General features: G+C 41.1%; 1 protein-coding gene across 1 annotated transcript; it reads right to left on the minus strand.

Moving 5' to 3' along the window:
- Positions 1 to 269: 269 nt before the first annotated feature.
- LOC133551977 (protein NipSnap homolog 2-like) lies at positions 270 to 15,375 on the minus strand. Its single transcript, XM_061899193.1, has 10 exons — positions 15,219 to 15,375; positions 11,224 to 11,348; positions 11,088 to 11,133; positions 10,914 to 11,008; positions 5,239 to 5,309; positions 5,026 to 5,166; positions 1,397 to 1,428; positions 914 to 1,008; positions 755 to 838; positions 270 to 683 (listed from the first exon to the last, which is right to left on the minus strand). Exons 1-10 carry the CDS (start codon positions 15,308 to 15,310, stop codon positions 619 to 621), a joined length of 846 nt encoding a protein of 281 aa, XP_061755177.1. The 5' UTR covers positions 15,311 to 15,375; the 3' UTR covers positions 270 to 618.
- Between the last annotated feature and the right edge of the window lie 7,879 nt (positions 15,376 to 23,254).

The following is a 23,254-nucleotide window of genomic DNA, read 5'->3' on the forward strand; positions in this document are numbered from 1 at the left end:
ATTTGATGACCACATTTTATCACGCTCAAATCTAAATCAGCCAGTAAAGATGGGATTTATGGCTCTTTCAAGGGAACCGGAGCTTGAGGAGCCGATTCTATGTGGGAAAATGTTCTCATCGTTGCCTTAAAGAGCCGTTCACAGGGTTGGATTTGTTGGCGAACGCCACATCTCCATGAGCCAGACGTCTCCAGTTTGTCACCAGCGGTGATAAAACAACCTTTTTTTTTGATTGATCTATGCCGCAATTATAACAAATATGACGAGACTTTTCCCCCATTTTAATGAGTTTAATTTCAGTATGTACAACTTATTATTCCAGCACAGTAATCTCTCATCCATGTAGGGAGTGCGAATACCTACCCTCACTACATACCTTGTGACCAAACAAAGTAACTAGCACTCTGTGAAGACCTGCTGCGATCCTTTTTTACTAGCATCTACTTTTTCAACCCAAAAAGCTTCACGTGACGCTCAACATCGCCATGGAGCTCGACATTTTTAGGGCAATCAATCGATCGGTAAGTTGGCGTTTATTCTGGCGTGTTGTTGTCACAGGAGGATGATGGAGAGTCCAGGTGGCAAAAGCGCCTCTGACAGTCAAGATGGGGGCGGGGCTTACTTCAGGGGCGAGCTCTTCATGGGAATCATGACTCGAGACTCCATGTGCTGAATGAGGGGCACTGCAGAGAGAGCGAGACACACGTTAAGGTTGCGTTTGGGGCGCGGCCATGCGGCGCCCGGCCCGACTCACCTGTGTAGTAAACCACCTCGTCCCAGCCTTCTCGGTGCCACGCCGCGTTCCTGATCTGTTCCCTCGACTGAAGATCTTTGTAGGCTGAAGGGACGACGGCAAAATTCAATTAACATCACGCTCATAGGAAGGTTAGCGTGGATAGAAGCGTGGTCTCACCCCACAGGTGGTGAACCTGGTACAAGCTTCCGATCTGGGAGAAAAAGCCGCCCACCGCCTCCTGGTTCTGCTGGCGGATCTCGATGGCGCGCGCCCTGCGGACGGCGCACACGCGTCAGGTGACCGGTCACATGGATTGTTCCTTTAATTAGTGCAACATTCACTTTATGTCCCCATCAGCTCTGAGCATCCTGCTGATGTATTGGTTTGATTGCATCCCAGTCAATCACAAACGTGTGTGCGTCCAAATTAATAGGTCAGTCACGGATCACATGACAATTATGTCGCGCATGCCTTGTGTTTGACGTCATGCAGAGAGCATAAAAATACCGTAGACTCATTTGTCTGCTACAATCTGCAAAAGCAATGAAATATCGTTGATGAGGGACGCGAAGACGACAACAATGGCTGCTGAGACGCCGAGGTGTCCAAAGAGCAGACAGTATGGATGGAGGAGGAGATAGACGAGTTGGAAGGACTTACCAGTAGTTGCCCCACTCGATCATGGTGCCTGGCTGCAAAAAAACAACACACACACACACACACACACACACACACACACACACACACACACACACACACACACACACACACACACACACACACACACACACACACACACACACACACACACACACACACACACACGTCAAGTGACATTAGGGGATGAGCAAAATGGCTGAAAACTATCAGTGTTTTATATCTGTCGATATTCCATCCATCCATTTTCTACCGCTTATTCCCTTTCGGGGTCGCGGGGGGCGCTGGCGCCTATCTCAGCTACAATCGGGCGGAAGGCGGGGTACACCCTGGACAAGTCGCCACCTCATCGCAGGGCCAACACAGATAGACAGACAACATTCACACTCACATTCACACACTAGGGCCAATTTAGTGTTGCCAATCAACCTATCCCCAGGTGCATGTCTTTGGAAGTGGGAGGAAGCCGGAGTACCCGTAGGGAACCCACGCATTCACGGGGAGAACATGCAAACTCCACACAGAAAGATCCCGAGCCTGGATTTGAACCCAGGACTGCAGGAACTTCTTATTGTGAGGCAGACGCACTAACCCCTCTGCCACCGTGAAGCCCATCTGTCGATATTGATAATTATTTTTCATTCTCTATTGAAAATAGGGACGAGGAGAATAACAGAAAAGGTACACATTTTTGTTTAAAATGTAACCCTCCTCAGCTATCAAAGCAAAAAAGAAAGGAAATGTTAACACAAGACTAGGAAACAAGAAACATTGTGAAATCACTTACTGTATTTTTCGGACTATAATACGCAGTTTTTTTTCATAGTTTGGCCGGGGGTGCGACTTATACTCGGGAGCGACTTATGTGTGAAATTATTAACACATTACCGTAAAATATCAAATAATATTATTTAGCTCATTCACGTAAGAGTCGAGATGTATAAGATTTCATGGGATTTATCGATTAGGAGTGACAGATTGTTTGGTAAACGTATAGCATGTTTTATATGTTATAGTTATTTGAATGACTCTTACCATAATATGTTATGTTAACATAGCAGGCACCTTCTCAGTTGGTTATTTATGCGTCATATTACGTAGACTTATTTAGCCTGTTCATTATTCTTTATTTATTTTGAATTGCCTTTCAAATGTCTATTCTTGGTGTTGGGTATTATCAAATAAATTTCTCCCAAAAATTCGATTTATACTCCAGTGCGACTTATATATGTTTTTTTCCTTCTTTATTATGCATTTTCGGCAGGTGCGTCTTATAATCGGGAGCGACTTATACTCCGAAAAAACAGTAATAACCTCTGGTACAAAAATAAGGAATATTTTAGAAATGATAAAGTGTAATAAAGTAGGCCAAAGTGCAAAAATGTAAACCGAAAAACTTAACTATTTTCTGCAGGCTTAACGGCAGGAAGTTATGGCAGTTCTACATCTAATTTGGTCTGTTATTCTTATTTCATCCATCCATTTTCTACCGCTTGTCCCTTTTGGGGTTGGGGTTACGGGGGGTGCTGGAGCCTCTCAGCTGCATTCGGGCGGAAGGCGGTGTACACCCTGGAAAAGTCTCCACCTCATCGCAGGGCCAACACAGATAGACAGACAACATTCACACACTAGGGCCAATTTCGTGTTGCCAATCAACCTATCCCCAGGTGCATGTCTTATTTAAGTATTGAAAAGAATTTATGTTATAAAGTAATCGTTATTTAAATATCCATCCATCATCTTCCGCTTATCCGAGGTCGGGTCGCGGGGGCAGCAGCCTAAGCACGGAAGCCCAGACTTCCCTCTCCCCAGCCACTTCGTCTAGCTCTTCCCGGGGGATCTCGAGGCGTTCCCAGGCCAGCCGGGAGACATAGTCTTCCCAACATGTCCTGGGTCTTCCCTGTGGCCTCCTACCAGCTGGACGTGCCCTAAACACCTCCCTAGGGAGGCGTTCGGGTGGCATCCTGACCAGATGCCCGAACCACCTCATCTGGCTCCTCTCGATGTGGAGGAGCAGCGGCTTTACTTTGAGTTCCTCCCGGATGGCAGAGCTTCTCACCCTATCTCTAAGGGGAGCCCCGCCACCCGGCGGAGGAAACTCATTTCGGCCGCTTGTACCCGTGATCTTATCCTTTCGGTCATGACCCAAAGCTCATGACCATAGGTGAGGATGCGAACGTAGATCCATCCATCCATCCATCCATCCATTTTCTACCGCTTATTCCCTTTTGGGGTCGCGGGGGGCGCTGGCGCCTATCTCAGCTACAATCGGGCGGAAGGCGGGGTACACCCTGGACAAGTCGCCACCTCATCGCAGGGCCAACACAGATAGACAGACAACATTCACACTCACATTCACACACTAGGGCCAATTTAGTGTTGCCAATCAACCTATCCCCAGGTGCATGTCTTTGGAAGTGGGAGGAAGCCGGAGTACCCGGAGGGAACCCACGCATTCACGGGGAGAACATGCAAACTCCACACAGGAAGATCCCGAGCCTGGATTTGAACCCAGGACTGCAGGAACTTCGTATTGTGAGGCAGACGCACTAACCCCTCTGCCACCGTGAAGCCCGCGAACGTAGATCGACCGGTAAATTGAGAGCTTTGCCTTCCGGCTCAGCTCCTTCTTCACCACAACGGATCGATACAATGTCCGCATTACTGAAGACGCCGCACCGATCCGCCTGTCGATCTCACGATCCACTCTTCCCTCACTCGTGAACAAGACTCCTAGGTACTTGAACTCCTCCACTTGGGGCAGGGTCTCCTCCCCAACCCGGAGATGGCACTCCACCCTATTCCGGGCGAGAACCATGGACTCGGACTTGGAGGTGCTGATTCTCATTCCGGTCGCTTCACACTCGGCTGCGAACCGATCCAGTGAGAGCTGAAGATCCCGGTCAGATGAAGCCATCAGGACTACATCATCTGCAAAAAGCAGAGACCTAATCCCGTGGCCACCAAACCGGAACCCCTCAACGCCTTGGCTGCGCCTAGAAATTCTGTCCATAAAAGTTATGAACAGAATCGGTGACAAAGGGCAGCCTTTAAATATTATTGGACCAAATTCCTATCATTTTAAAGTAGACAACGTCAATTATTTAATTTATACAGTCCAGCACTTTAGTTCCTACCGGTTTCCGTACACCTGAATAGAGAACGGACGAGGGTTGAAAATAAAACACTACAGTGCGTTTAAAAAAATAAAAATTAAAAAAATGCCAAACCGTCAAAGTGACATTATTGGTGCTATCTACCATTTCTCCGCTCTCTGCAGCACTCATTTTTACTTTCTCTTTTCACTCCCTGCCAAGAATAGACAGAGAGATGGCAATATGGCGCAACCAAACTCGATACATTTATGTGAATGGCTGTTAACTTGTGCCTCCCGTTGCTCAGTGATCACTTCCTGTTTTGTTAGGTTACCAGAGTGTGTCGTTTTTCATGCAACCAACCTCACTTGCTTCATAACTTTTGAAAACACACACACATTTTTAATGACATCAATACGTGTCTATCACAATCTATATCAACACCATTTTATCAGCCAAGCCCGAGGAGAAATTAGGACATTAAGACTCTGCGCTGTAGGTAAAAAAAATATATTAAAAAAAAAAAGGGGACCTCACCCTGAGCTGGTAGGATCTCAGCTCGTAGATGTTGGGTCCAGGACGAGGAACGGGTTCATTCCAGAAGCTGAACTCCAGCAGCAGCTGATTCCTCCGAGACAACAACATCTTCCCTCTCTCTTGTCTGTACTCTAAAAACATCTGCACACAAACACACAATGACACTTGGTCTTTGTTGCCATGGCACCAGGTGTAAACAAAAACAATTGTTACCTTGTTCTGCCTGAGTTTGCTCATCACCTCCGTGAGGGCGGGGTAACCTCCTCGATACCGCCACAGGTGAACTAGACCACGGGGAGGAACATTCTTTGAATATGCAGGCAATGCTTTCAGTCATATTTTAGTGTAAAAAGGTGTGAAGCAGAATGAAACAGGCCAAAATATGATCACGCAATAGTACAGGAGTGTCCAAACACCACTAAATGAAGATTTGCAAAGTTTGAGTATTTCACAGCCCTCAAAAATGCGATTTAATTGCTAAATAACTCGTTGATAAAGATGCGCAAAAAAATTGCAAATCTTTTTTATGTTTTTTATAATCAATAACCCTTTAAACCAGTGGTTCTTAACCTTGTTGGAGGTACCGAACCCCACCGGTTTCGTATACGCATTCACCGAACCCGACTTAGTGAATTTTTTTTTTTAATTCAAGACAAAGTTATATGTTTTTGGTAACACTTTAGTATGGGGAACATATTCTAAGTAACATACTTAATTTTGAGTTATTTGGACATTAGGGGAACATATTCTAAGTAATAAAGACTTAATTTAGAGTTATTTGGTTAGGGTAAGGGTCAGGGTTTGGGTTATAAAAAGGCCATGCCGAATAAGGCATTAATAAGTACTTAATAATGACTAGTTAAAGCCAATATGTTACTAATTTGCATGTTAATAAGCAACTAATTAATGGTGAATATGTTCCCCATACTAGATAGATAGATAGATAGATAGATAGATAGATAGATAGATAGATAGTACTTTATTGATTCCTTCAGGAAAATTAAATTACTAATGTGTTACCATGTTTTTTTTACTGGTGCACAAAATGAACCGTGCATGAACATCACCTTGTTCAATCAACAAAACCAACACAGTGCATGAACCCACAACCAATCACACACCTGCAAAAATGAGTCAGCTTTTGCCGTATCTGTAATACGCAGATAGGGAGGGAGAAGTTTGTATTTACACGATGAGTCGGGTGTGTTTTGACCTCCGCCGAACCCCTGAGGCCGACTCACCGAACCCCTAGGGTTCGATCGAACCCAGGTTAAGAACCACTGCTTTAAACTAATGAAAATCTAATTAATCAGATTTAAAAAAACAAAATATAATTTTTTTTATTTTATGAGAATCCTTTTTTAAAGACATTTTTAGGCAATCTCCATGCAGCCAGAAGTATATTTTGTAACCTGTAACCTGTTTTGAATACGTTTAATTGTAATGATTACATCAAAAAATACACTGCAAAAATCTGTTTAAATCGAGAATCGATTCAGAATCTAATCGTCACCCCAGGAATCTGATCAAATCGTTAAGTGCCCAAAGATTTACACCCGTCGGGAACGTTGTGTAGTTTGTTTACTAGGATCCTCACTTGTCCTTTAATTAACTGCAACCTTAATCAGTGTTCAAATAACTTTAATACTAGCAAAAATGTTTTAACATCTCATCAAATTTAACACAGGCTGTGAAGATTGTGTATTCGATGTGAGAAGTATCACTCCTGTTTATTTTTGTTGGCCAAACGGTTGTTGTTAGAGAAGAACAAAGCCTGTTTATTACTTTATTTTCATTAACCAAACTGCTTTGTGTTTTATTTTGACATCCAAAACTATGTTTTTTTCACATTACTTGTTTTTATTCCATTTCATAAAGTTAGTATTTTAAAAACCATACATGTGACATAGCATGTCGTTAATATTTTATGGTGTACAGTTAATTCCTACACGACATATTTCTACTCAAACTCTTAATGGATCTGACCCGATACACCGTCTACATGTACATACATTATTACATGCAAATGTACATAACTTAAAGATTACCTCTTTCTATCCAAATGTAAAAATAGAGATAAGGGCATCATGTAATGAGAAAAAGATGACACGTTCATACTTAACGGTTAATGAAAAAAAACAACTAATATTTGTCTTTAGATGTATGGGTAACGTCTTATATTCGACATTGCAAATTACATTATGGTATTATGTTCACACCCTAACACTGTTTTACCCAACAATGAATAATCAGGATTTCAATATTGATCAACAATAATCTTAATCATTATTATTTTGGCCATAATCGTGTAGCCCTCTGTGTAAGACTAGATTTCATACATGAACACTATTTTTTATGTATATGGACAAAAAGTGCAGTTAGGGTTCATGCCCATCAAGTGCAGTCTTGAAAAATTCTTACATTGTTTTTTGTTTTATTATCACTTATGTTCATTAAGTGCTATCTTGCCCAATGTACACATTCATTTAATTAATTTTTTTCTACCATATTGCTTTGTTTGTAATGTTTGTGTAGCTTTTATATGCACATTTAATTTCTACTTGAGGTCCATGAAAGAGTGTATTTATCTAGAACAGTGGTTCTCAAATGGGGGTACGAGTACCCCTGGGGGCACTTGAAGGTATGCCAAGGGGTATGTGAGATTTTTTTTAAATATTCTAAAAATAGCAACAATTCAAAAATCCTTTATAAATATATTTATTGAATAATACTTCAACAAAATATGAAGAAATGCAAAAATGCAATATTCAGTGTTGACAGCTAGATTTTTTGTGGACATGTTCCATAAATATTAATGTTAAAAATTTATTTTTTTGTGAAGAAATGTTTAGAATTAAGTTGAGGAATCCAGATGGATCACTATTACAATCCCCAAAGAGGGCACTTTAAGTTGATGATTACTTCTATGTGTAGAAATCTTTATTTATAATTGAATCACCTGTTTATTTTTCAAAATGTTTTTATTTATTTTTATATATTTTTTTCCAAACACCGTATTTCCTTGAATTGCCGCAGGGCATATAGTACACGCCTGCCTTGAATTACTGCCGGGTCAAACTCGCTTCCCAAAATAATTAGCGCATGCTTAGTATCACGAGTGACATTTCCCCTGTCACCATTTTCAAAATGGAGGAGGCTGATTTCAATACCGGTAATTTGAAAATCGCATAAAGGGAAGAAGATTAAGAGCTATTCAGTAGGATTTAAGGTCGAAGCTTGCATAACACTCAAATTTTTACTGCATACCTTTGGTAAGTGCCGGAGTGAGAAGAGGTTTTAAGATAAGTAGCGCATGCTTACTTTTACCGCATGCCTTTGTTGAGCGCAGGAGAGAGAAGAGGTTTTAAATTAATTAGGGCCCCAGCAGCAATTCAGGGAAATACGGGTAGTTCAAGAAAGACCACTACAAATGAGCAATATTTTGCACTGTTATACAATTTAATAAATCAGAAACTGATGACATAGTGCTGTAATTTTACTTCTTTAACTCTTTTTTTCAACCAAAAATGCTTTGCTCTGATTAGGGGGTGCTTGAATTAAAAAAATGTTCACAGGGGGTACATCACTGAAAAAAGGTTGAGAACCACTGATCTAGAATAATGTTTCTTTTTACAGTGGAAATCATTTTCAGTGTGTTTGTGTTTTTTTTAAATAAAACTTGGTTAAAAGATTTCAGTATAAGTACTTTTTTTTTTTAAATTTTGAGCACATTTAAAAATACTGCGATAATAACCGTGATAATTTTGGTCACAATAACCGGGATAAGAAATATTCATACCGTGACATCCCTAATACATACATTTAAATACATATATATATTAGGGGTCTAACGGTACACAAAAATTTCGGTTCGGTACGTACCTCGGTTTAGAGGTCACGGTTCGGTTCATTTTCGGTACAGTAAGAAAACAACAAAATGTAAATTTTTGGGTTATTTATTTACCAAATTTGTAAACAATGGCATAACATACATATACACACAGGGTCCATTGCCAGGGTTAATACATATATAACATATAAAATAAAAACTAAATAAGTTAAGGCTCAGAACGGTTTCTTAACAAAACTTTTCTTCATATAAAGTGCTTTTTTTGATTGATTGATTGAGACTTTTATTAGTAGATTACACAGTACAGTACATATTCCATACAATTGACAACTAAATGCTAACACCCCAATATGTTTTTCAACTTGTTTAAGTCGGGGTCCACGTTCATCAAAACCGCCTGCCGTTTTTTGTAGACATGTTCCATAAATATTGATGTTAAAGATTTCTTTTTTTGTGAAGAAATGTTTAGAATTAAGTTCATGAATCCAGATGGATCTCTATTACAATCCCCAAAGAGGGCACTTTAAGTTGATGATTACATATATTTGTAGAAATCTTTATTTATAATTGAATCACTTGTTTATTTTTCAACAAGTTTTTAGTTATTTGTATATCTTTCTTTACAAATAGTCCAAGAAAGACCACTACAAATGAGCAATATTTTGCACTGATATACAATTTAATAAATCAGAAACTGATGACATAGTGCTATATTTTACTTCTTTATCTCTTTTTCAACCAAAAATGCTTTGCTCTGATTAGCAACAATTCAAAAATCCTTTATAAATATATTTAGTGAATAATACTTCAACAAAATATGAATGTAAGTTCATAAACTGTGAAAAGAAATGCAACAATGCAATATTCAGTGTTGACAGCTAGATTTTTTGTGGACATGTTCCATAAATATTGATGTTAAAGATTTCTTTTTTTGTGAAGAAATGTTTAGACTTAAGTTCATGAATCCAGATGGATCTCTATTACAATCCCCAAAGAGGGCACTTTAAGTTGATGATTACATATATTTGTAGAAATCTTTATTTATAATTGAATCACTTGTTTATTTTTCAACAAGTTTTTAGTTATTTGTATATCTTTCTTTCCAAATAGTCCAAGAAAGACCACTACAAATGAGCAATATTTTGCACTGTTATACAATTTAATAAATCAGAAACTGATGACATAGTGCTTTATCTTTTTTTCCAACCAAAAATGCTTTGATGTGATTAGGGGGTACTTAAATTAAAAAAATGTTCACAGGGGGTACATCACTAAAAAAAGGTTGAGAACCACTGTGTTATGAGAGTAGCGTTTGTGTGGCCCTTTATTATGTGACGCATGTGACGTCAGTTAGTGTGTGAGCGAGCGAGGTGAGGGACCTTAGCGCGAGTGCGGCTGGTGTTTTGTTGGATTGGCTGTGTGCAAGACTTCAATAAAGCCACGATTTGCAACTATTAGCAGGACTCTTCATTTACCCTGGAGTCCGGAGCTGTGGAGACCCACTGCCGGGTAGAGTGAAGGGTTGTGCGCGCAAGGGAGACACTATGGGAGCCGGAAGCAGGAAGGGTGCAACACATCTTTGACGTGTTGTCAGAAGCAGCTGCTGAACAATCTTAGCAAACCTCTGTCCTCCATTGTTGTATCGCGCAGCCAAAGTGTTCCCAAACGGGAGATATTAACGAGGCAGGAAAGTCTTCCAGCTCTGGCTTTAACATGTTGTCCTAGCCTGCTAGCTGCTAGCATGTACTTGTTCGGTACACCTCCGAACCGAACCGAAACCCCCGTACCGAAACGGTTCGATACAAATACACGTACCGTTACACCCCTAATATATACACATACATATATGTTTGTATGTATGTATGCACATACGCTCACTTTGCAGAAGTTAACACTATGCAGGATTGATGTATCAGATAGAGATAGCACGCATTTTACACGCAAGCCGAGATGAGCCCATAATGGTTTTTGTTTTGCTGAAGAAGTTTGGACAGCCCTAAACAGAAGTTCCGCTGTAAAGAAGTGGAGTGAGAGTCACCTGCTTGGTCCTGCTCTCCATACCAAGTGTTCCATGTTCCTACAAGCTCACAGGGGTACTCGGGGTCAGCGTGGATGGAGGGCAGCACACCCTCACTAAAAACACGAACACACACAGACACAATTAAGCAGTCGTGAGCGGACCTGTGAGCCACATGAGTGCCAAGTTTGTTACCAGAGGTCGTTGTAAGCGTCGAGGCACTCTGGCTTCACGTTGTGAACTACAAAAGTGACACATATTTCTTTCTTTTTTTTTTTTTTTAACTTAACCGACTCAGTGAGACACAGTCGTTATTCATGGTGACACTTACACTGGACCTTGTACAGGTTGTTGTCCTCCTTCTTGGCCAACAGGTGCGAGTGGGCGTCCTTCCTGGGGTCCACCTTCCTCACAAAGAGAGACTTGAACCAGCTGTCCTGGAACGCCGACATGTTCCTGGGATAAAAAAACAGGAAAGATGACAAACTGTACCGTATTTTCCGGACCATAGGGCGCACCGGATTATAAGGCACACTGCCGATGAATGGTCTATTATGGATCTTATTTCATATATAAGGTGCACCGGATTATAAGGCACATTAAAGGAGTCAATAAGCGTAAGAAAATGGATGGATTTTCTTCTAAATGGAAAATTGTGGTTCTTTGGTCAAAATGTTGCATGGATGGTTTTACAGACAATCTTCAAGCTGCTTTCTAATAGTCTCTTCAGGATGTCGCTTGTAATTTACGTGGCTCACCTTCGGCAGCGTCTTCTCCCACTCATCTTTGTTGTAGCACCGTAAAGCTTTTTTTAGGGATAAAAATTTTGAAAAAGACTTCAAAAAATACAACAAGCTACTGGGAACTGACTTTTATTGTTTTTAACCCTTTTGAAATTGTGATAATGTTCCCCTTTAACAAATGCCAACATAAAAACTAAACGTTCTGTAGCAAAGACAATGTAAACTTAAATATGCAAACAAAAAGAAAATAAATACCTTCAAAATACAACAAATAAATTAAGAGCCAGAAATGCTAACATAAAAACAAAATGTTCTGCAGCCTACGTTTAAAAATATAACAAAGAAAATATCAACTTAAATGTGCAAACAAAGAGAAAATAAATAGGCTACCTTAAATAAAACAAAACAAATACTACACCAAGTGCCAGAAATGCCAATATAAAAACTACAATTTCTGTAGCTTACATTTAAAAATATAAAAATGGAAATATAAACTTAAATATGCAATAAAAATGTTATGTGTTGAGATAATGGGGACGGGGCGCGTGTGTGTGTTTCTTTTCATGTGGCTTGAGTCAACATTAACTGTTAGAATGAATGAAGAACGGATGCCAATGGCATGAAATATATATATATATATATATATATATATATATATATATATATATATATATATATATATATATATATATATATATATATATGTCTTGATTGGATTATCCGGAAAATAGTGCTCGATACCGTGGTAGAGCGCAATATGTAGGTGTGGGAAAAAATCACAAGACTACTTCATCTCTACAGATCTGTTTCATGAGGGGTTCCCTCAATCATCAGGAGATTTTAAAATCTCCTGATGATTGAGGGACACCTACCTACATACATACATACATACATACATACATACATACATACATACATACATACATACATATACATATATATATATATATATATATATATATATATATATATCCCCGCGACGGGATAAATAAAAGTGGGGAATAAAAAAAAATTTAATAGCCCACTAAAATGCTTGCAATCAACAGTTAAATAAATAGGCCTCGTTTATTCAGTGCAAAAACAAATGTTAAATTAAGACACCCTTAACAAATGCCAACATAAAAACTAAATGTTCTGTAGCAAAGAAAATGTAAACTTAAAATAAATACCTTCAAAATAAAACAAATAAGTTAAGAGCCAGAAATGCCAACATAAAAACTAAATGTTCTGTAGCCTATGTTTAAAAATATAACAAAGAAAATATCAAAATATCACGAGAGGGTTGTCATTCACTGAGTGATTCATGTCGTTAATCCAGAGAACGAATCGTTCGCTCAGTCCCTCCCACCGCCCCCATGATGACGCCGACGTCGAGGGTTCAGTGAGTCACAGAATGCGCCAGTTCCACTCATACCGGTGTTGTACCGAAATCTGTTACCCATCGGAATTTGTAACTCCAGGGGGCGATGTTCCCATGGCGTTTGTTTGATGGTTAAATGGCAAGGCCAAAGAGGAGAAGAAGAACGCTTGCGTAAATGGTGTAAACTATCCTTAATGCTGCAACGTCAGTTGACAGAATTTCAGCATGAATAAATTACACATATTCTTGAAATCAATGACTTACTTTCATTATAGTATGAGTCCATTGTATCAGATCTTGATTCTCTCACACACACATACATTTTCCAACAAAGATAAGTGACGTTTCAGCATTACGGATAGTTTACGCCATTTACGCAAGCGTTCTTCTTCGCCTCCTCTTTGGCCTTGCCGTTTGAAGGGGAACATTATCACAATTTCAAAAGGGTTAAAAACAATAAAAATCAGTTCCCAGTGGCTTGTTGTATTTTTTGAAGTTTTTTTCAAAATTTTACCTGTCCCGGAATAACCCTAAATAAAGCTTTGAAGTGCCTTATTTTCTTTATCTTCGAAACCACTATCCATTTCCCTGTGACGTCATAAAGGGCTGCCAATGTAAACAAACAATGGCGAATAGCACAGCAAGATATAGCGACATTAGCTCGGATTCAGACTTGGATTTCAGCGGCTTAAGCGATTCAACAGATTACGCATGTATTGAAACAGATGGTCGGAGTATGGAGGCAGATAGCGAAAACGAAATTGAAGCTATTCAGCGAATAGCTATTGACGCTATTCGGCCATAGCGTGGGTGTACCTAATGAAGTGGCCCATAGCATGGCTGCCTTATTAGCATCGCCGGGAAAATGTGCGGAGCAAACGATCAGGACTTTCGCATCTTGTCACACTGGTGCAACTTAAGTATGTCGATTGGTAAGTGTTTGTTCCGCATTAAATGTAGGTATCTAGTTTCAAATGTACATACAGCTAGCGTAAGTAGCATGTTAGCATCGATTAGCTGGCAGTCATGCCGTGACCAAATATGTCTGATTAGCACATGAGTCAAAGAGATCTACAAAACTCACCTTTGTGACTTCGTTGACTTAATCGTTGGAAATGCATCTGCAGGTTATCCATACATCTCTGTGCCATGTCTGTCTTAGTATCGCCGGTCAAATGTGAAGACACTTTGGTACATTCAATGGGGGTCTGGCGGCAGATTTCTAGCCAGTGGTGCAACTTGAATCCCTCCCTGTTAGTGTTGTTACACCCTCCGACAACACACCGACGAGGCATGTCTCCAAGGTTCCAAAAAATAGTCGAAAAAACGGAAAATAACAGAGCTGAGAGCCGGTGTTTGTAATGTGAAAATGAATATGGCGGGTGTGTTACCTCGGCGACGTCACGTTCTGACGTCATCGCTAAAAGACCGATAAACAGAAAGGAGTTTAATTTGCCAAAATTCACCCATTTAGAGTTCGGAAATCGGTTAAAAAAATACATGGTCTTTTTTTCTGCAACATCAAGGTATATATTGACACTTGCATAGGTTTGGTGATAATGTTCACCTTTAACCATCAAACAAACGCCATGGTAACGTCGCCCCCTGGAGTTACAAATTCCGATAGGTAACAGATTTCGGTACATGGTCGCGGCGAAGCTCAACTGAACTGAGAAAGGAACGAATCAGTTCATGAAGTGATTCGGTTCAGTACGTTCACTCGAATCGTTCGCGAACGACACACTATCAGCTATGCTGCTTTATTTAGCGCATGAAAACTACACCGTGATTTAATGTTGCGGCAACTTGTTTACAAGCAACCACTCATTCCAACAAGGTTAAAGTTTACAATAAACGTCTACAAAGTGCACATAATAGGTTTAGTGTGTTTATTTACACAGAAAAGTTGGCTTTATTTTGACCTTGAATACGCTTCACTCAAACTACCCATGCGACGTAATTATGTACTATTTTTAAAACAGTAACTAAGTTAATTTCCATTGGAGGTGTGAATCATTTTAACGAGCTTCAGTTTAAATAATGATGTAAATGTGAAGTTATGAAGTTTAAAAAGAAGGCGGCGAACAGTGCGTCACTGAGTGTGCTATCTTGTTAGCTTAGCATGCCGGAACTTGACAATGTTGACTCTCCGCATTAGAATAAACACTTTCGAACGGCCTCGCCGACTCGGCCACCGCTAAGTTTATCTCCGAGAACACCAACCTGACGGAGAGGTGAAGATGACGACTTGTCCCAAGTCCATGTTTGATATGTCTCAGGTACTTTGGCACCGTGTGCATGACGAGCACCGCCATGTTGGCTGGAATGAATCGGCGTTTCGCGAACGAGTCGAGTCTTTTGAAAGGTCATTTTTAATTGGACGAGGGAACCCGAGTTCCGGTTGGGAGCCGTTTATTACGCACATGCAAATTTAACATCGGGAAATGCCCATCCGACTGGCAACTGGACTCGAAAATCAATCAAACGTTAAAAGACATGTAGGATTGGGATTAAGTTGTTGTTGTTTTTTTTTACAAAAAATAATATAAAATAAATGCATTTACATATTTAAATATTAGGGGTGTAGGGAAAAATCGATTCGAATACGAATCGCGATTCTCATTTAAATTTTTTTTTTCCATCAATTCTTTGAAACAATACACAACAATACCATAACAATGCAATCCAATTCCAAAACCAAACCTGACCCCGCAACACACAGAACTGCAATAATCAATCAATCAATGTTTATTTATATAGCCCCAAATCACAAATGTCTCAAAGGACTGCACAAATCATTACGACTACAACATCCTCGGAAGAACCCACAAAAGGGCAAGGAAAACTCACACCCAGTGGGCAGGGAGAATTCACATCCAGTGGGACGCCAGTGACAATGCTGACTATGAGAAACCTTGGAGAGGACCTCAGATGTGGGCACCCCCCCCCCCTCCCCCCTCTAGGGGTCCGAAAGCAATGGATGTCGAGCGGGTCTAACATGATACTGTGAAAGTTCAATCCATAGTGGCTCCAACACAGCCGCGAGAGTTCAGTTCAAGCGGATCCAAGACAGCAGCGAGAGTCCCGTCCACAGGAAACCATCTCAAGCGGATTAGCAGCGTAGAGATGTCCCCAACCGATACAGGCGAGCGGTCCATCCTGGGTCCCGACGAGCGGTCCATCCTGGGTCTCGACTCTGGACAGCCAGTACTTCATCCATGGTCATCGGACCGGACCCCCTCCACAAGGGAGGGGGGGACATAGGAGAAAGAAAAGAAGCGGCAGATCAACTGGTCTAGAAAGGAAGTCTATTTAAAGGCTAGAGTATACAGATGAGTTTTAAGGTGAGACTTAAATGCTTCTACTGAGGTAGCATCTCGAACTGTTACCGGGAGGGCATTCCAGAGTACTGGAGCCCGAACGGAAAACGCTCTATAGCCCGCAGAGTGTCTCAAAGGGCTGCACGAGCCAAAACGACATCCTCGGTTCAGAGCCCACAAAAGGTGGGGTCTGAACGATTGATCTGGTGGTACCGATTTGGCCAAATTTTGGACAATAAGATTTCTTGAATCCTTTTTTTCAGTGCTTCACGGTGGAAGAGGGGTTAGTGCGTCTGCCCCACAACACGAAGGTCCTGCAGTCTTGGGTTTAAATCCCAGGCTCGGGATCTTTCCGTGTGGAGTTTGCATGTTCTCCCCGTGACTGCGTGGGTTCCCTCCGGGTACTCCGGCTTCCTCCCACTTCCATAGACCTGCACCTGGGGATAGGTTGACTGGCAACATTAAATTGGCCCTAGTGTGTGAATGTTGTCTGTTTATCTGCGATGAGATGGCGACTTGTCCAGGGTGTACCCCGCCTTATGCCCGATTGTAGCCGAGATAGGCCCCAGCGCCCTCAAAAGGAAATAAGCGGTAGAAAATGGATGGATGGATGGAATCCTTTTTTCCAAGCATTGCCAGTCAGGTGTTCATTTCCAAACTTCATGCCGAATGCAGCGACTTCCAGGCTTATGGACATAAACACGCACCCGTGACTACTTTTACACAAATATGCACTCAATCACTCCAATCCCTGTGGTATGTTGGATTACGGAGCAGCGCCCTGTTTACTACAGCGGTAACTTCCAACAGACATTTTCGGCATGTTTAATCAAGGAAATATGCTAAAAACTGATCACTGTGATCGAACTCAAATTAATCGCGATCAACGATGACAATCGTATGAATCGCTCAGCCCTAATTTACCTGCTTTTTAATTTTACATTCTGTATCGGTTGAAAATAAAGCTGACATAAAATGTGTGGCATGTATATATCTTTGTGAGGGGTAAACTTACCAGGTCAACACTGTATTTGTGATAATCAATCAATCAATCAATGATTATTTACATAGCCCTAAATCACTAGTGGGGCGGTATAGCTCGGTTGGTAGAGTGGCCGCGCCAGCAATTTGAGGGTTGCAGGTTCGATTCCCGCTTCCGCCATCCTAGTCACTGCCGTTGTGTCCTTGGGCAAGACACTTTACCCACGTGCTCCCAGTGCCACCCACACTGGTTTAAATGTAACTTAGATATTGGGTTTCACTATGTAAAAGCGCTTTGAGTCACTAGAGAAAAGCGCTATATAAATATAATTCACTTCACAATTCACTAGTGTCTCAAAGGGCTGCACAAACCACAACGACATCCTCGGTAGAGCCCACATAAGGGCAAGGAGAACTCACACCCAGTGGGACGTCGGTGACAATGATGACTATGAGAAACCTTGGAGAGGACCGCATATCTCCCGTCCAAAGGCAAAACCTAGTAACTCACTTCTAGCTGATATTGAGAAAACAAAGGAAAGCCAATCCATCTTGATGCTGTCTTACAAAGATCTACAAAGTCATCAAACGTATCGATGTTTTCTTGAGCTTTCATTTTTTTTGCCGATTGAATCTGCTCTCATGAACGTGTGCCCTTTCTCCAGATATTTTATCACAATCTCGGGTGGGCCCCGTTCTGCGTTTGCACATCGGGCAAGAGCCGTGTACAGCGTCCAGTTTTTATTTTGACCTCCGCAGTTATCTGCCCAAAAGAGTATGCAAGGGGGAAGAATCAAGAACAATACATTTAATGAAGGTGCTTGCAACGTCCTGGGCCAATCTTCCAAATATCCCCTCGTGCCATAATATCACATAATCAGGTTGACCGTCGGCCCCCATTCCTGCAAATGTCTCGTTAAAGACAATAAGGCGACTGATAAAGAAGCTCCGATTGGTCCCTTGAGATACTAGGTTTTTCTGTTGTATCTACGCGGTTATGTGGTAGTTGCTAGGTCCTGCCATGCGCGTAACAGCTTACTTACGGAATAAATTACAATAACGCACACACTAATGTAAAGCATATCACCTAGGACAGGGGTCGGGAACCTTTTTGGCTGAGAGAGCCAAAAAGCCAAATATTTTAAAATATATTTCCGTAAGAGCCATATAATATTTTTTTTAACACTGAACACAACTAAACGCGTGCATCTTTAAGTAAAAACAACATTTCTAGAGTATAGTAGGTCTCTTATTCTTTGTAATAACATTGTTATTCTGAAGCTAACTGTGGAGGGGGCGTGGCCTGCAGCGACAGGTGCGTAGATGGCCCACCTGGACCTTGTTATCTAATCACCTGTCGCTCTGTTGGGGTTGGGGCTGGAAATACAATTGCTGGAAAGCAACTGAGAGATTTATTGAAAAATACAACAATATTGTAACCCTGAAACAGGCTTTCATGTCGGTGCTTGGTGGTCTGCAGAACCCCCAGGAGGGCAAGCCCCACACTAACCAATAATAAATAAATAACTTCTTACCATTGACGCAACTTCTTGAACAGGTGCGGTAGAAAAACGGATGGACGGATTAAAAATGCATGAGAATAATTTATATTTCGAACATTATTTTTAACACTGTGATTACAAGTGGAATTATTCATTACTTATCGTGGTAAGCAACGTCAGCTCAGATTCATCAGAGAGCCAGATGCAGTCATCAAAAGAGCCACATCTGGCTCTAGAGCCATAGGTTCCCTACCCCTGACCTAGGAACTCCAAAATTATTATCAGCTCAGTTTTGACCAAAATTGGGTTACTGGGTTTTGCCTTTGGATGGGAGATATGTGGGCAACCCCACCCCCTCTTAGGGGACCAAAAGCAATGGATGTCGAGTGGGTCTAACATGATACTGTGAAAGTTCTATGAAATTCATAGAAAATACTATCAAAGTTCAATTCATAGTGGATCCAACACAGCTGTGAGAGTCCAGTCCAAAGCGGATCCAACACAGTAGTGAAGTGAAGTGAATTATATTTATATAGCGCTTTTCTCAAAGTGACTCAAAGCACTTTACATAGTGAAACCCAATATCTAATTTTAACATTTAAACCAGTGTGGGTGCCACTGGGAGCAGGTGGGTAAAGTGTCTTGCCCAAGGACACAACGGCAGTGACTAGGATGGCAGAAGCGGGTATCGAACCTGCAACCCTCAAGTTGCTGGCACGGCTGCTCTACCAACCGAGCTATACCGCCCCAGGAGCGAGAATCCTGTCCATAGTGGAGCCAACAGGAAACCAGATGTCCCTAACCGACACCCAGGCGAGCGGTCCATCCTGGGTCCCGACTCTGGACAGCCAGTACTTCAATAAACAGAGCAATTGAGAGGAGACACAAACATGACACAGAACAAACCAAAAGTAGTGAAACAAAAATGAATATTATCAACAACAGTATCAATATTAGTTATAATTTCAGCATAGCAGTGATTAAAAATCCCTCATTGACATTATCATCCATCCATTTTCTACCGCTTATTCCCTTTTGGGGTCGCGAGGGGTGCTGGCGCCTATCTCAGCTACAATCAGGTGGAAGGCGGGGTACACCCTGGACAAGTCGCCACCTCCTCGCAGGGCCAACACAGATAGACAGACAACATTCACACTCACATTCACACACTAGGGCCAATTTTAGTGTTGCCAATCAACCTATCCCCAGGTGCATGTCTTTGGAAGTGGGAGGAAGCCGGAGTACCCGGAGGGAACCCACGCAGTCACGGGGAGAACATGCAAACTCCACACAGAAAGATCCCGAGCCTGGATTTGAACCCGGGACTGCAGGACCTTCGTATTGTGAGGCAGACGCGCTAACCCCTCTGCCACCGTGAAGCCCGTACATTATCATTAGACATTTATTAAAATAAAAAAAAAGAACAATAGTGTCACAGTGGCTTACACTTGCATGGCATCTCATAAGCTTGACAACACACTGTGTTCAATGTTTTCACAAAGATAAAATAAGTCGTATTTTTGGTCCGTTTAAAGTTAAAACAAATTTACATTATTGCAATCAGTTGATAAAACATTGTCCTTTACAATTATAAAAGCTTTTAAAAAAAAATCTACTACTCTGCTAGCATGTCAGCAGACTCGAAATCCTATGTATTGAATGAATACGGAATCGCTTTGAATCGGAAAAATATCGTTTTTGAATCGAAAATCGCGTTGAATCGAAAAAAAAAATCGATATATAATCAAATCGCGACCCCAAGAATCGATATTCAATCAATCAATCAATGTTTACTTATATAGCCCTAAATCACTAGTGTCTCAAAGGGCTGCACAAACCACTACGACATCCTCGGTAGGCCCACATAAGGGCAAGGAAAACTCACACCCAGTGGGACGGCGGTGACAATGATGACTGTGAGAACCTTGGAGAGGAGGAAAGCAATGGATGTCGAGCGGGTCTAACATGATACTGTGAAAGTTCAATCCATAATGGATCCAACACAGTCGCGAGAGTCCAGTCCAAAGCGGATCCAACACAGCAGCGAGAGTCCCGTTCACAGTGGAGCCAGCAGGAAACCATCCCAAGCGGAGGCGGATCAGCAGCGCAGAGATGTCCCCAGCCGATACACAGGCAAGCAGTACATGGCCGCCGGATCGGACCGGACCCCCTCCACAAGGGAGAGTGGGACATAGAAGAAAAAGAAAAGAAACGGCAGATCAACTGGTCTAAAAGGGGAGTCTATTTAAAGGCTAGAGTATACAAATGAGTTTTAAGGTGAGACTTAAATGCTTCTACTGAGGTGGCATCTCGAACTGTTACCGGGAGGGCATTCCAGAGTACTGGAGCCCGAATATTGAATCGAATCGTGGCACACCCAAAGATTCGCAGCCCTATTAAATATAAACATTAGTATTTAATTATTAATCATGTTTATTTTATTTTTTTTATCTGGATTTACTTTTCGGGTTCTTTATTCTAATGCAGGCCTGTGCAATTATTTTCACCCGGGGGGCCAAATTTAGAGAAATAAGTGTGTCTGGGGGCCGGAAATATGTTTTTTTTTTATTGATTGAAACTTTTATTAGTAGATTGCACAGTACAGTACATATTCCGTACAATTGACCACTAAATGGTAACACCCCAATAAGTTTTTCAACTTGTTTAAGTCCACGTTAATTCCATTCCATGGGGGAATACATGTCACAGCAACATAATGCCTTTATATTTTTCACAAAAAAGAGCTATTCCTATCATTTTTACAGTGGGATATATAGCCAGATGAGGTGGTTCGGGCATCTGGTCAGGATGCCACCCAAACGCCTCCCTAGGGAGGTGTTTAGGGCACGTCCAACCGGTAGGAGGCCACGGGGAAGACCCAGGACACGTTGGGAAGACTATGTCTCCCGGCTGGCCTGGGAACGCCTCGGGATCCCCCGGGAAGAGCTAGACGAAGTGGCTGGGGAGAGGGAAGTCTGGGTTTCCCTGCTTAGGCTGTTGCCCCCGCGACCCGACCTCGGATAAGCGGAAGAAGATGGATGGATGGATATATAGACCACACAAATCCACTCTTCATTAGGTCAGGATTATTAAAACTCCAAACCCCGTTTCCATATGAGTTGGGAAATTGTGTTAGATGTAAATATAAACAGAATACAATGATTTGCAAATCCTTTTCAACCCATATTTAATTAAATGCTCTACAAAGACAAGATATTTGATGTTCAAACTCATAAACTTTATTTTTTTTGCAAACAATAATTAACTTAGAATTTCATGGCTGCGACACATGCCAAAGTAGTTGGGAAAGGGCATGTTCACCACTGTGTTACATCACCTTTTCTTTAAACAACACTCAATAAACGTTTGGGAACTGAGGAAACTAATTGTTGAAGCCGTAGATGTTGAAATCGCTAAATTTCTTGCAATTGCACTTTGAGAAACGTTGTTCTTGAACTGTTTGACTATTTGCTCACGCAGTTGTGGACAAAGGGGTGTACCTCGCCCCATTCTTTCTTGTGAAAGACTGAGCATTTTTTGGGAAGCTGTTTTTATACCCAATCATGGCACCCACCTGTTCCCAATTAGCCTGCACACCTGTGGGATGTTCCAAATAAGTGTTTGATGAGGATTCCCCAACTTTATCAGTATTTATTGCCACCTTTCCCAACTTCTTTGTCACGTGTTGCTGGCATCAAATTCCAAAGTTAATGATTATTTGCAACAACAACAAAAAAGTTTATCAGTCAGAACATCAAATATGTTGTCTTTGTATTCCGTTTATATTTACATCCAACACAATTTCCCAACTCATATGGAAACAGGGTTTGTAAAAGATATTGTGAAATTGCATTAGTGATGTTCATGGCTAGAAATAAAGTTCTTCCGAAGGACTTACAAAAGTTATTTGTGTTCACGTATGAAGATGAGAACCACAGAAGGCCGTATGACTTTAAACATACAAAAGTGCGAACAAATTTGAAACAAATGTACTTGTCTGTTGCTGGTGTGGAAGCATGGAATTCTCTAAAAAAAGACTTAAAAAGTTGTAAGAATATCTTTGAATTTAAAAGGAGTTACAAAAAGAGAAAACTGGAATTGTATCAAACTAAATTTTGATTTATATTGGACAAGATTTTGGTGGAGGGAACATCTAAAAAAATTAGTGTTGAAAAGGGGCAGATAAATATGAGAATAGTATTCTTCCATCTGCTTTGTGATCATGGAAATGTATAAGAAACAAAAAAACAATGAAAGTGTCAACTGCCCATGGCTTGTATATATGCATTTTCATGAAAGGAATAAAAATAAATGATGTATATCTGATTTTTAGGAACACTAATACAAAACCTCACTGTAATGTCTGATTGAATGCTAAAAACGTTATGACAGACCGCCTTAAAAAACGTAAAACTTTTTTACTGAATGTGACCCCGAGAATGTACATGAAAATAAT

Source organism: Nerophis ophidion, linkage group LG04 (assembly GCF_033978795.1).
Source record: "Nerophis ophidion isolate RoL-2023_Sa linkage group LG04, RoL_Noph_v1.0, whole genome shotgun sequence".
NCBI lineage: Eukaryota > Metazoa > Chordata > Actinopteri > Syngnathiformes > Syngnathidae > Nerophis > Nerophis ophidion.

Coding starts and splice junctions, on each gene's coding strand:
- LOC133551977 (XM_061899193.1), bottom strand. CDS start 15,310: ATGGCGGTGCTCGTCATGCACACGGTGCCAAAGTACCTGAGACATATC. Junction 11,349..15,218: donor CATCTTCACCTCTCCGTCAG/GTTGGTGTTCTC, acceptor TTTTTATCCCAG/GAACATGTCGGCGTTCCAGG. Junction 839..913: donor CCAGGTTCACCACCTGTGGG/GTGAGACCACGC, acceptor TCGTCCCTTCAG/CCTACAAAGATCTTCAGTCG.